General features: G+C 33.2%; 1 protein-coding gene across 4 annotated transcripts in view; it reads left to right on the plus strand.

Annotated features, from left to right (window-relative positions):
- LOC124365295 (focal adhesion kinase 1) overlaps positions 1-14,359 on the plus strand; it is a 173,040-nt gene that overhangs the window by 757 nt on the left and 157,924 nt on the right. The window contains exons 2-3 of one of the 4 annotated variants that reach the window (XM_046821285.1): positions 4,966-5,007; positions 11,508-11,641. In XM_046821285.1, the coding sequence (XP_046677241.1) occupies positions 11,577-11,641 (65 nt within the window). In that variant the 5' untranslated portion in view covers positions 4,966-5,007; positions 11,508-11,576. Of the gene's footprint in view, positions 1-4,965; positions 5,008-9,475; positions 9,623-11,507; positions 11,642-14,359 lie in introns of those variants that run through there. The other 3 variants (XM_046821289.1, XM_046821296.1, XM_046821302.1) reach the window with 3 other exon arrangements.

The following is a 14,359-nucleotide window of genomic DNA, read 5'->3' on the forward strand; positions in this document are numbered from 1 at the left end:
TTTCAATAACAATCATATGTTTTAAATTCAAATATGAATTTAATATTTACAGTGATCAAACAAATTATTATAACCAAAATTAGGAAAACTGAAGACGATCATATTTACTCCTCTCAAAGTTGCAGCTGTTTCTTTCCCACAAATTTCACAAAATGGGTTTTTCGGTATGAGTCCAACATGTTGAAGCCACGAAAAAGCAACCTCGTCTAGTTTTCTAAAATTAACTGCCATTTTTAATAATCATGGAATTACTTATGTAAAATTGAAATATTATTGTATGTGTATTATTTTAGAGTGTTTACAGCTGTTGATATAGATTAATAGTTAATAGTTCAAAATAATTAATCAGTATCGATTGATTATATCGATGGTTATGATTAAGTAATATCGTTTGCCAATTTGGAGATAAAAAACCGGGTCTGCTTATCGTACCCTAACCAACAACTATTATGAACAATTTTAAAAAACAAACAAAGCTGCTAGTTGATACCAACCCCGTCCTTTCTAAAATGCTATCTATGGTGTAGTACCAACTCACACATTTATTATTTTCGAACTGAAGTCAGAATTTTTACATGAAATTTTGTATAGCCTTAACTCTCAAATGTATTCTTAACAGCCTACTGATATTCAAATTTTTATTCCCCTGTCAATGACTTAAAGTCGTGTTTGATCAGTTGTGATGCCATGAAGTCTGATATGTGGTCTAGTGTTGATGCCACGCTTTGAGGTTATTAGTGCCAAAATAAACTAATATTGTGTACCATACATTCTAACTATTGTTGTAAATATGAGCTTTATATCTTTAGAGCATAAAATGAAGTGAAATTCATACTTTTCACTTTTTGTATTATTTTTACAAGTGTGTCTAAAACAGTTTTATTATAGTTTACATACGTATTATAAATATAAAAAGTTAACAGGCATTCACATGATCTAAGCTTGAATTTAGGTACTATAATAGATGAGTCGCTTTAAAAGCGACCTGGACGAAAATTTCTTGCGCATAGGGGGAGGGAGCAGCAGGAGCTCAATCATGCATACCGCCACCCCTTCTTTCACTGCTCGATCTATTTCCTTTACAAGACACAAGTGGGAACTGAGTGCTTTGTTTCCCTGCATTAGTGTTTTGGAGCATCACACTATGTTTTGTTATTATCGTTGTTATGGAATATCAAATATTATTATTTATGTTAAGAATATTCCATTGCATCTTTTTAATATGTTAGTATAATTAAGAAGTATTTTAACATATGTTTATTGTTGACAGCTGTTGTTATTATTACTGGGTTTGTAAAACAGTTATGTAACACATACCATATGAGTGGTAAAGTGGCGACTGAGGAGTGGTTGGTAAGGAATGTGGAGGGGAGAGTGGGTCCGCACTTCTTTTCCCTCTCCACATTTCTCTCTCTCTCTCTCTCTCTCTCTCTCACTCCCTGTCCCCCCACTGTTCACTTAACATGTTGCTTTCAAAGTGACTCATCTATAGTTCGATGGATGTTCTTTTTTACCAGAAGTGCGGGAAAGTACTACCGAAGTATGCACTGATGGCCAGAGGCATTTCCGATCGGTACTTTCCCAACATCAGATTATGTGTCAGGTCATCCATTGTGATCTGAAATATTATTAGTAACCTATTTATGACAAACTAATCTAAATTATACATCCTAATTATAACAAGTACTAGATAGGGACAGAATGGCCGGATAGAGTACGATAAGGGGACCCGGTTTCTTATATCGATATTGACAAACAATATTACTTAATTATAGCTTTCAATATAACCACCTGTTACTGATTTTTGAACAATAACTAACTTGTATAAACTATAAAATCTTTTTCATGTAATAAACGTATTTTCTATTATATATAATAACAGGCAGTCGAAAACTCATGGAGGACCATGAAACGAAGTTTAAAAAGTGGCATATCAGCCAACCTGCTTGCAGATCATCTCTGTGATTATTTGTACAAAATAAAAGTACGGTTTTCTAGAGAAGAAGATTCAACAACTTCTTGAAAGCGGAAAATCATTGCTACCCAAGAGAAAATATATAAATAATTACACATGTTTTTTATTATTATAAATGTTTTTATGTTGTTATAATTTCATTATTATTTACAACAAAATTTGATTGTTTGATTGTTATAGCTCATTTATTATTTATAAGATTATTACTTTGTCCATTATATTAATTATTATAATTAAAAATGTAAATTTTATTGTGAGTATAGATATGTTGATATGATTTATAAACACGTATTCGATAAATTAATATTTAGTAATGATGATTGTACTAATTGATATAAAAACCGGGTCCACTTATCATACTCTACCCTAGTGGCCTCCTTAACATTTCCTTTCGGAAGGCAGAAAACGAAAACAGATTGTCACAATGACATGTAATTTAAACAGTAACTAAAATAAAATTCGTTCTTTCTAATAATGTAGCTTTTTAGGTCCCTAGTACGAAAAAATAGTGGCCTTTCGGATAATACCAAAGTTTGTTTCGACGGTTTTGGTTTTGTTTGAAGTACTAAACTAATGAACTAAAGGACTATTTTTATCAATTTTAGAGTTAGTATCACCAATGATCTTAACACTGTTGTTTGTTTGTAGTTATTTTACTATCTTTTTATACTTCACGCTTTTTATGAGAATTTCTTATCAAAATATTTGTCAAACAAATATTTTGTATTTTTGTAATGAATATAAAATGGATAATATAATAATAAAATATTATCTGTTCAATGAAACCTGTGTTAAATTTAAAGTTTTTAAGTGTTTTACAAAACTATACATCCAAGATAGTAACTTCAGCTCCATAACGTAACCAATGACAAATATTTAAATGCTCCGATCTAGAATATAAGTTACTGTGGTATTTGATAATAATTTTTATTATTATTATTAAAAATTTCTTAAATTACATACTCAAAACATTACACTTGTTCTTTTTAAAAAAATTGGTCTTAATTGGATAAAAAGTTTCCGAGCTACTCATTTTCAAAGTTCCAGTTTGGTTGAAACGCACCAAAAACCGGTTTTTTTTTTACCGAAATAAAAAGTAAAAATAATTGTATGTAAATTATTTGTGTTATATGTCTAAACCCCAAATTAAACAAGCTATTTTTAACATAACTCTTGTTATTATAGCTTTTCTACTAGTTTTATTGCGGTTATGTTCAAACTCTAGTATCTTTATTTTTTGAACCGAGAATAGTAGAGTGGTAGGCGGCACAGTGGTGGTGGATTCCCTCCAGATAAATATGTATTGATACACACAAACTTATATATGGCATAACTCATGAGTAATGTATAATATGACACATGTAATTATTTTTATGCTTTGTAAATATTTTATTATGAATATGAAAAATAAAATTTAAAATCTTGCTGCACCAAAAATCATGCGTATGATTATTCTATTTTGAATACAATTTCAATGCCAGAAAGTATAATGCTGTTCTTTGTTTAAAGGTTATTTTTGACGATGGAAGGATTGTGAAGGAAACAGGATTTTTCCGGACATTTGCCATCGTTCAGTGAAACAAGAAAACAGTAACACTACGTTTCGAGATCTGCAATCTGATCTCTTCTTCAGGTAAAGAACTAACCTAATACATGGATGTATTAGGTTAGTTCTTTACCTGAAGAAGAGATCAGATTGCAGATCTCGAAACGTAGTGTTACTGTTTTCTTGTTTCACTGAACGATGGTATAATGCTGTATCTTACAATTGATTTGACATAAGAATTGGGCTATCTAAGGAAATGAGATCTAAACAGTTGAACATTTACTAGGTGTAAAATCTATATTATGATGCTCTTCAATATAGTGGCTGACATCACTAACTGCCCAGCCTTACTTCACAATATTGCTATCACAGGAGGCACAGCTTGACCTATATCCACGGAAGCTCTAACATGGCCCGAGCCAAAAGTATATAGTATAGTGGGGTGGATCTTCTCCCTGATGCCCATGAGTATTTCAGAAAACTATGGAGTCCTTCTTGTGTAATGTATAACCTGATACGAGTTTCTTGCTGTATTTTTTTATTTAAATGTTATTGTTTGTAATTTTATAGGTTGACTACTGTATATAAATACAGTAATTTACTGCATTTATTAGGGTTACTAGTTAATGGTTTTTTTAGTAATGCAATTAAAGAAATGTTGAAGAACAAATAAATGTTAGTTTCAAATTCAATTTTCATTGGTTTTTCAGGAATTTTATAAACCTGGACACTGAGACTGTATGTGACAAATTATGTTACAAAGAGAATATGACAATTAGTGTTGTTTTAAAGGGACATTTTATTGGAGATCAGTTTTTGAAACTACACTGCCACAAACCTTATATACAATTGTTTTTTGGACTGTATCATCTCTCAATCCTTAAGATATGGCTATAATAGTGAAATGATCTTGAAATTGACTTCTATTCGACAATGTTAAACCTTGGACAATTTTACGTATTTAGTAGTTATATAATATTAGAAGATGTCACATTTTAAATGTTAAGACGTATTCAAATTTATACTTTTTCTTTTAAAGTGTATAATTTTTAGTCCAATCCAAAAAGTACAAAAAATGAAATTTCTTTTGGTTATGAAAAACTATTAAAATAACTAAAAAGCATTTTGATTGGTTTATCTTTACAATGAGACATATCTCATAACAAATAAGGACATAAATGTGTTTGAATATTAACATTGCTCTCAAAGGGTTGAAATCAAGACAGCCATAAGTAAAGCCGGCCCATAAAACTTTGTTAAGATATTAATTTTGGTAAATCTTTTTGCATAATTTTAGAATTTTGTAAAAGAGGTAAGTTTTTAATTTTTGGTTTTTTTTTTATTTGAGTAAGTTTCTACGGCTCTCTATATCAAAGTGTTAACAGTAAAATTGAAATGATATTCCTAAAACTAGAAATCTTTATAGAACTTTAATTTGTTATAGGAACTTCCTGAGGTGCTTGAAAAAATTGGTGCTGTAATAACGGTAAGTCAACAGTTTGTTTTATTCATAGATGTGAATAGTAATTTTACTTCTATATTTTTGATGAAAAAATCTAAAGCTGAATTGGATTGATAATAGTACCAAATGATAATGGGTTCATTGTGTGATAGTAGTTTGGGGGTTTCAGTTTGGCTGATAATTGTATGTACAGAAAGGTGGAAAAATATAAGTTTTGCTGAAACAATTTTTAGAGTGTTTTACATTGTTGTATAATACTATCATTGACTGGTTCGAACATGGCATGAGGGCTTATTTGCTGACCTCATTGAGATACCTAGGAAATGTTTTTTACTGGAATTATCTATAATGTAATGCACAAGTCATAAATATATGTTTATTAAAGTAAAATATAAGTCTGTTAAACATAAGGTAATTGCAACTGGCATTTAATTAATTCTTGTAACTTCTATCTGCTATATTGTCTATAAATTCAGTGGTTTTTACAATTGAATAATAAAGTGTTACTCATTATTTTTAATCTGTTGTTTTATCTGAATTGTAAATGGTCAAATATATTAATTTCTTTTAGTTATTTTATTTATTTATGTTTGTAATTTCAGTCACAAAACAGATTGATTGGTTTTGTAGTAATGTAAGTAAAATAGATAGAACTAAAATGAAAGATGTGGAGTTTGTGGCAAATACATGAGAAGAGAAGGCATGTTTTTCCGAGGTCTATGTAAAGATAATTTTAATGTATTGATTTTGTATCAATACTCGTCAATCAGAAGTATGAAAGTGAAGGGGATGTGATTTTTGAAATTACTGTTATGAAGGGGTAAATGCTGAAGTGGAAGCAATGACATTAACAAGGAACTAACAACTACTTTTAATAGGAACTTCCTTAATATATTGAATGTAATAAATAAATAATTCACTCTATCTATCTGTCTACAGTAATATATCTAAATTTGTATTAATAGAACGTGTAAACATATAACGTTTACCAAAGTTTTGTTAAAGTTGGTTGATTAGGTTTTAATATATGATTTTTAAAAGAAAATGCGTACATACAGACAAAAATTGTATGAAATAAACCATTGGTTGCATTTGATTCTTTGCTTCATTTACCTCAGCAATAATATCCTACAGTTTTTGTAGAGAGTTTTGTTATACCTTGTACATATTTTTTGAATAAATAATTGAATGAAATGTGTTAGTGAGCCATCAGTACTGGCATTTTGACTTTAGTCCAATGAAAAGAATTCGTACTGGGGTTTTATCCGGAGGTCACTATTTTTTAAACAGCTTTTGTTCCCAAGGACCTACAAAAAGTACATTATTAGAAACAACAGTTATTATTTGACTTACAGTGAAAATTGCATGTCACTATGACAATATGTTCTTGATTTCTGCCTACTGAAAGAAAGCAGTTGTCGGCGAGAAGGCGGCCACTTTGTCCCTATTTGTTATAGGCTATACCCTTGATTATGATTCCTTCTGAGTTCATAATCATGGGTATAGCTTGATCCTCAGGAAAATTCCTAATCAAGGGCTGTACATCCATACGTATTATAAATATAAAAAGTTAAAATTCGACATTTACGAGTGCTCACGAGATCCAAACTTTAATTTAGAAACTATTCGTCTCTCGAGAGTTTTCTTTCTTCACCAGGAGTGTGGAGAGGCTACCGAAGCATGCTCTGATAGCCAGGAGCATTTCCGATCAGTACTTTCCCGACCTCAGATCACGTACCAGATCACCCAATGTGATCTGTTGTTGGAAAGGTTGGATTATCTGGTATGTGATCAGAGGTCGGAAAAGTACTGATCAGAGATGCCCCTGGTCATCGGTGTGGATTTCGGTGCCACCCCTCCTTTCTGGTGAAAAAAGAAAAAAACATTCCTCGGAACAGTACCCAAATTCAAGCTCAGATTAGGTATGTGCTCGTAGAGATTATCTTTAACTTTGGTACTACTAGTAACATATTTGTGTTAACTTAATCTAAACCTTCTTATATGGAGTAATAGCAGTTAGAAGATATAGTAGGGCTGAGTGGCCTACTTCTCAGCGACATTGCTTCCTTTTAAGAGTCAGAAAACAAGAACTGATCGTCATAATGTCATGTAATTTTCAGAGTAAGTCAATTAAAGTCTGTTCTTTCTAATATTGTAATGTTTTAAGATCCTCGGTAAGAGAAACTGTACCAAAAATAGTGGTCTCCGGATAATACCAAAGTACCGAATAGCTGAACATAACTAAAAACCATTTAACTCCTCAATTTTTGATCCTAGATTTCTATTAGTCTCTTTGTTTTGGAAGTATATTAGTCCTAGTATTCAATATTTTGTTGTTTTATTTGATACCAGCAGTTACCTCCGGCTTCACACACAACTTTATTTTGAAAAACAGGTAAACCATTAGCATATTCGTTTTTAATGATTTTCCAAAATGTTGTGTGATAAGTGATATTCACTCTCTTGATACAGTTTAGATTTAGGTTTAAGATGGGGCCCTGAAGTTGGAGAGTGAAACTCTTAATAATATTTCATGATATCTTATTGAATAGCTGTAACGATTTTAGTAACAATTGAAATATTTTAGGCCAGTGTAGAGAAATCCAGTCCACAAGAGTAAAAGGAGAGTAAAGACAAAAAGTCCTTAGCTTTATCGTTTAGCGTTAATCCACTCATGACATAATAAATTATAGAGTTTTACTGTAATTAATTAAAGTTCTAATAAAAAGAAAACATGGACAAGAAAAGCTTCTTCACTTAACATCACATTGTAGAGTGTAATTTACTTTGTCAGATTAAAAACAACAAACATTTCCTATTACCTGTTTGATGTTTGAATGTGTACTAATTACAACACAAAAAAACTTTAAGGCTGTTTTGAATGACGTTGCACTTTTGCAATCTCTATTATTTCAGAAAGGCTTGAATGAAGTTGCACTTTTGATTTGCACTTTTGCAATCTCTATTGTTTCAGGAAGGCTGTTAAACAATTTGGGTCCAAGGTATTTAACTAATTTTTAAAATATACTAGTCTGAAACACAGGTATGATAAGATTACTCTTGTGCCTAGTTCCAAATCTGTGGATATGAATTGGAAAAAATTATCAAAAGTGAACAAACAGACTGAATATATGAAAATAGAAGATAGAGTCAACAGGCCCTTGGCAGGGAAACGTCTCTATAGCTGACAGGACATCCCAGCCCACAGATGATTTGAATTGCCCACTCTGTAATTTAAGCACTTTTTGAAGTGAAGACTTAGTAACTGTTTCCCAGAACATAATGCCGTAACTTAAAAGAGAGAAAAATTAGCTGAAGTATGCAAACAGAAAAATGTTTTTATGGAGGAAGATGGATAATTTTCTCAAATAATATAGACAGCAGCTGAGTTTGGAGCACAGAACGTTTATGTAATGGTTCCAATTTAAATTTCGGTCGATATGAAGTCCCAAGAAACTGACAACATTTGACTTCATTATAGAAATGATATATGGCATCATCAGACTGTGTCCTTAGATGAAAAGTCACTATTTTTGTTTCACCTGTATTCAAAAACAAGGATTTTTAAACCAAATGATTATTTAGACCTGAGGAAAGTTTCTGGTTGAATGCAGTTTCTTTTTCTGATTCAGCATTTACAGCAACACTTGCTCCGTGTGATGAACAACAGTCTTTATAATACTGAAAACATAATTAAAACTTATGCTCTTTAAAAAAATAGAGTTATACTCTCAAGTTTTCATATAAACATCCGTTTTATTTTTGCATTTAATTCTAATGAAACAACCAAAAGCCTGAGGTTATCACATTAACAAAATTGAATTGTGCGTTAGTTCATTTTTCGAATCTCTTTTAAAGTAACGAAAAACAATCACTTTGTGAACCAACTTAAGTATCAAAAACAGCTTTTATGTACAGTACGATAAAAAATTATTTCTTAAAGTATAAAATAAATAATTTCTTTAAGTTTTAAGAAATAAAACACTTTTGTAAGAACTACTTAACTCATGGTAGTTTATGAGAAATGTTGTCTATATTGTAAATTAAATATGATTTTACAGTTCCAGTTAACTATAACCAACAAACAATTTTACTATAGTATTTAGAAGGGGTTATATAAACTTTGATGTAGAAATGTCAAATTACTTTACAGTATTTCAGAATAGTAAATACTTATTCAATGGAGATTTTATTCTACCATGAATATAAACCCAAAAAACCTATATTAACTTCAAAATACTTTCTATATTTTTATTTACTACGGGTTGGAATGTGAACCCCCTTGTATTAATATTTTTTCTGTAGGGTACTTTATTATTTTACAGTATAATATTAGTGGGTTTTTTAGACGTGCTTTGCCTCTAATTAGGCCTACAAATTAATTAGTTAAGTGTTTACTTCATTGCCGTAAGTGGCCGCTGCCGGCGCGGCGAGGTGGGGGCGACATGTGTCTAGTTGAGGCCATCTGCCACCCGGAGCGCCACGGTCGGCGGACCTCCACTGCGCTCGCTTCGCTCTCAATCAATACCCCGTACTGTTGGCACTTGTGTTGTGTCATCCCCTCGGTTGTCCGTGTTTTATATGTAACACCAGTTTGTGTCAGTGGCGGTGTACACATACGTGTTTATGCAGTGTCAGTGTGAGTCATCATGTGTGGTCATTGGCCTTATCACTTTGTAGACGGACTGTTTATATCACCCATTATCAGTGTTGTTGGCATAGGCGCCGGTAGCCGCAGTGTTAGTAGTGCGTGTTGTGTTTATAATCGTATCATCGGCGCGATAGCCTTTCTACGGTGTCGCATACTGGTCGATTAAAAAAATAAAATATGTGTAATACAATTTGGGAATCCGTAGGCGTTGTATTGACATCCCCATACTCTCTCACTGGACGATTACATTATATACGTACTGTTCGGGATAAATGTTAAGGGGATGAGAACGCTAACGCATAATATTTGTTATTATAACAATTTAACAAGTCTCAAATTTATCCCTCGTATTGAATAACATTCGTGTATGTTACAATTAATTAGTATCTACATTCAGATTCAAATAACCCGAGAACTAAGAAAAGAAATATATTAATTAATTATTTATTTACTGTTCACCTGTAGAAAAATAACTGCTTCTGCCAACATCACTGTATAAATTATATCTGTATAAGTAAGGACTGAAAGATACTTCAGTGACGTTTTTGTTTGCCGTTATATTTGAGAGGTTTGTCGGGCGACATCTCATACGAGAACGGATTGTTTCAGTTCGCCGAAAAGCCGGATATCCTGAACCGTCTTATCAGTGAGTTAAGCCAACCGCAGCATCTAGATAGATAAGAACAACACCGTTATCGACTCTGTTGCGTTTTGCGGGTAGTCCAAGCTACGCGGATGTCGTGCTGTTCGTTTGTCAAATTTCTTAGAAGGCTACTTGTATGTCTATTTGTTTCTCCATCTTTGTCGCGGAGGTTGGAATTGTTTCAATGCTGTGTTTTTTAATCGAAGAATAATTTGCTTTATATTTGGCTAGCAGTAGCGTTGATTTAGAAACAATAGTTTTGTTTAACTAAAATTGATATAATTTCTTTTTAAATCGTGTTGTACTATCTAAACGTTATTAATATGGGTGGGCCTAATATTTGTTGTTCAGTGTATGTTGCAATCATGATATAACCCTCAAAGTAAAACAATAAACGGGAAAGCATTTAAAAATTCCAAGTAGTTTAAAAGTCCATTGCTATGAAGAATTATTCCTACGGTAACAATAATTGGTTCGAATTATCCCTGGCATAATCGTTAGATAGATAGTACCCATGCCAAAGATATAAAACTATTATACAACAACTACCTCTCCTAAACAGCGATGAAAAATAAAACCAGTTCTTTTCGTGGGAAGTATTTATGGAAGCCTTTTGTTATTTGCGCGGTTCACTCACTATTCTTGCACCGGGCTGTGCTGCTCTAGAGTCTAGACTGTATTGTCGTCAGTGAATGCACTTTTTTCCATCGTCTGCGGCCACTAGGAATATTTTAGAATTGTTTCTCAGAAGAAGGAGATAGTGCGGCTTCGTTGTGTAATCGAGATGCAAGCGCTTGAAATCATTATTGGTCTGCTTTATTACCAGGCAGGATTTTGCTGGCGATGTAATAGAAAATACAAATTAATAAAATTAAGATTTTTAATTGTTCTGTTGTGAGAAATAATGGTTAAATTTGGAAAACTACAGGTTTATTGTACAATGTTTATTAGTTTTCTATTGGCTTGACTTTTAAGGAGTTTATGCTTTCGAGAAATCTGTAATGGAATTACGTAAAATGACTAATTCCAATTATTGTTGGAGCTCTGTTTTTTGTGGATGCGAGCGGACGTAATTTATCCCAATATTACTAAGGGGATAAAAACAAGCCAACTAAGCGAATTGAAATTCCAAATCGAATAATATAGGTTAAGAATTTGAATCTAAAATTGTTAGTGCAGCGTAGGAGTCCAAGACCAATGACCAACACATCGGGCTGCGTTTGTCTACAGATATAGGAAGCACGTCAGTCAGTGATGTGTGCGAGTGAGAGAGAAGAGACAGAATGATTGTTCCCTGCCATGATTGCTGATGACACATTCATGTACCGCCGACCTGTCTACAGAGGGTTCCAGTATCTGGAGACGTAAGTTGATAGCTGACTGTTTACCGAACATGATAAGATGATTAGTGTTTGTACGGCACTGTCTACTCACTGCGGGCGCCGAACAGGGCACGTACACACTGGAGACGGCTGACAAACAATCCAGCGGCCGTAGTGTGAAGACAGGGACGTAGCAAGGTCACAAAAAACACGTGCGGCCTTGGGTCAAAGACCGTTAAATACCCACAAACAATATATTAGACGAAAAAACTTTGGTAAAAAGGGTAAAATATAAATAAAATAATTTATGTCTATGAGTTGGCAGATTAACTTAAGCCGCGTTTACACCGGAATTGGCAACTAAAAATTGCCAACTCCGATTGCCGACGCTAGTTGCCGATGGAAATTTGCAATTTGTATCTGCAACCATGAACACAGTTTGCTTAATTTTTACTGCAACTTGCAACCAAAAAAGTAGACAGTATATGGAATGTCGAGTGCGGAAGAGGTTGTACTTGCTGCGGCAGCGTGTGTTGTTCTAGGCAAATTGAGAAGACGGAGAAGATTCTGGGTTCGACCTTCATTGCAGGCAAGAGCAAGGTATAGTGGCAACGATCTACTGAATGACTTAAATAGAGATGATACAGATCCTTTTACGGGAGAATTGAGATGCGATGGCAGTATAAAAAAACTGTGTAAGAATGTCGAGCAACGATTTTGAATGTTTAATTGTTGGTATTGGACACATAATTAGCAAAAAGGATACCAACTACAGGAAAGCAATTCCAGTGCGTGAAAGGTTAGCTATAACTTTGCGAATTTTGTGAACTGGCGACTCTTATACAAGCGTCAGTTATTTGATAGTTTCAAAAAGTGCGATTTCTCTCTTTGTGCCAGATGTTTGTGAGGCTTTGATAATATGTTTCCTGAAGGATAACATACAGGTGAGTAAATGTTAAATACCTATCGACTACGTGGAGCCGATAGGTGGGAGGGGTAGCGGGGTTAGTTACAGACTCAAGTCGCCGCTCAATTTGGCACTGCAACTCGTATTGCCGACCAAGGTTTGGCAACCGCCTTTGATCTTTACCGACTTCAGTCGGAAAACCAAATTTTGGTTTGCAAACTCGTAAAATCGGTCTGCAACTACAGTTGGCAATGCGAGTTGCAGTTGTTTTAAGGCGTTCGACTAAAAATTGGCGATAAAAGTCTGCAATCATTGGTTGCCAACTCCGGTGTAAACGCGGCTTTATACATCTCCAATCAAACAGCACAGCTCTAAGCCTTGCCCTAAGTTCTTTTTCGCCATACCTTGATTCGGAGGTGTCGACGTAAAGACACCCGACTCGGAAATTTCAAAATAATGTATAGTATGATGTTGATCAACTCATATAAACAAGTTGTTTGGGCATATAACAGTCTTTGATCCTACCTTAGTAAATCCATTGGGGGTGGTTATTTTGTGAAATAATATATTCTTAATTATAATTATTGTGTTGTTTGTTATCAAGGCAGTTCTTAAATTGTACATTGAATTGTCAATAGTAGTCTGATATTCATGTTTTAATTTTTAAGATATACTAATATACTTGAGAGCAAAAACTTACTGAAGGTGTAACATTTATTTATTGCAGTTAGCAGCAGGTCAACGCCGCATCTCTGTGTTTGAACAAATGGTTATTTGTCTCTGTTGTCTTATTTAGACATTATTGTAGTAGAATGTTTCCTTAGTCGCGATACTAAGTAAAATCTTTCTATATTTATATTTTTTAAATATATTAACACTTAAAATGTGTGTTTTGTTTTCATTATTTAACGTAAAGAGGTTAATTTTGAAAATTGTCTGCAATATTTATAATGTATTTTTGGGACATTTTTACAAGATGTACAATGGTTTAAAACATTGTTTGTTGATAATTGAGAATTGTATCAGAAAGTCTTAGACTATGAAAAATTCGAATATCTTACATAAAGAAGTAATTTAGGACCAAGATCATTTTAAAAGATTCAGTTAGTTTTTACATAAAACTGTTTTATTCAAAATCGTTCAGAACAAAAGTAAGAATTGTACAGCATTTAAAGAGATCATTTTAAATATCGCGCGTGTAATTTTGTTACAAACTAGAAACTGAAAATATTTGGCTCTGTGGGAAATGCATGTACCAATATTATCTTTACCCTAAATGTTGTTTTCTGTCGAAATTATAGATAAATCTTCATAACTGTCGAAGTTAAATACAGGGGATATGTTCCTCATTCTATAAATGTATAAAAAAATGTATATATTCTTTGTATTATAAGAATGAAATGAGGTGTAAAAAAGAATTACTAGTATACATGCAATCTCAGCGAAGCTTGGTACGTAACATGCAGTGTGACGTGACGTACTCTTATCTTGTTTTACTTAATATTGATAAGTCTATACACGGACATAATCCATGCTTGAAAGTCCAATATTTGAAACACTTGATTGGAGACTGAAGCCCCCTAAGAAACTGTGGAAGGTCACGTTGTATCTATTCGTCTATAAAAGGAAAGGTTGAGTTAGGGGTGAGTTTTTGTATGGATGAATATTACCGCACTCAGCCTTTACCTGCCACTGGCCCGCCCCCTCTACGGTGATGAGGGGAAGTATCCATTTACTGTAACCGCGTGAGATCAGCCAGGTGGAATTCTTATCAGATTATTGGAACTGATCGTCGGATCGGTTAGTCGTCAGGTCGATCAATTGTGGTACGGCAGCACGTACACATTTCGTAT

Source organism: Homalodisca vitripennis, chromosome 1, assembly GCF_021130785.1.
Source record: "Homalodisca vitripennis isolate AUS2020 chromosome 1, UT_GWSS_2.1, whole genome shotgun sequence".
In the NCBI taxonomy this organism is placed as follows: Eukaryota; Metazoa; Arthropoda; class Insecta; order Hemiptera; family Cicadellidae; genus Homalodisca; species Homalodisca vitripennis.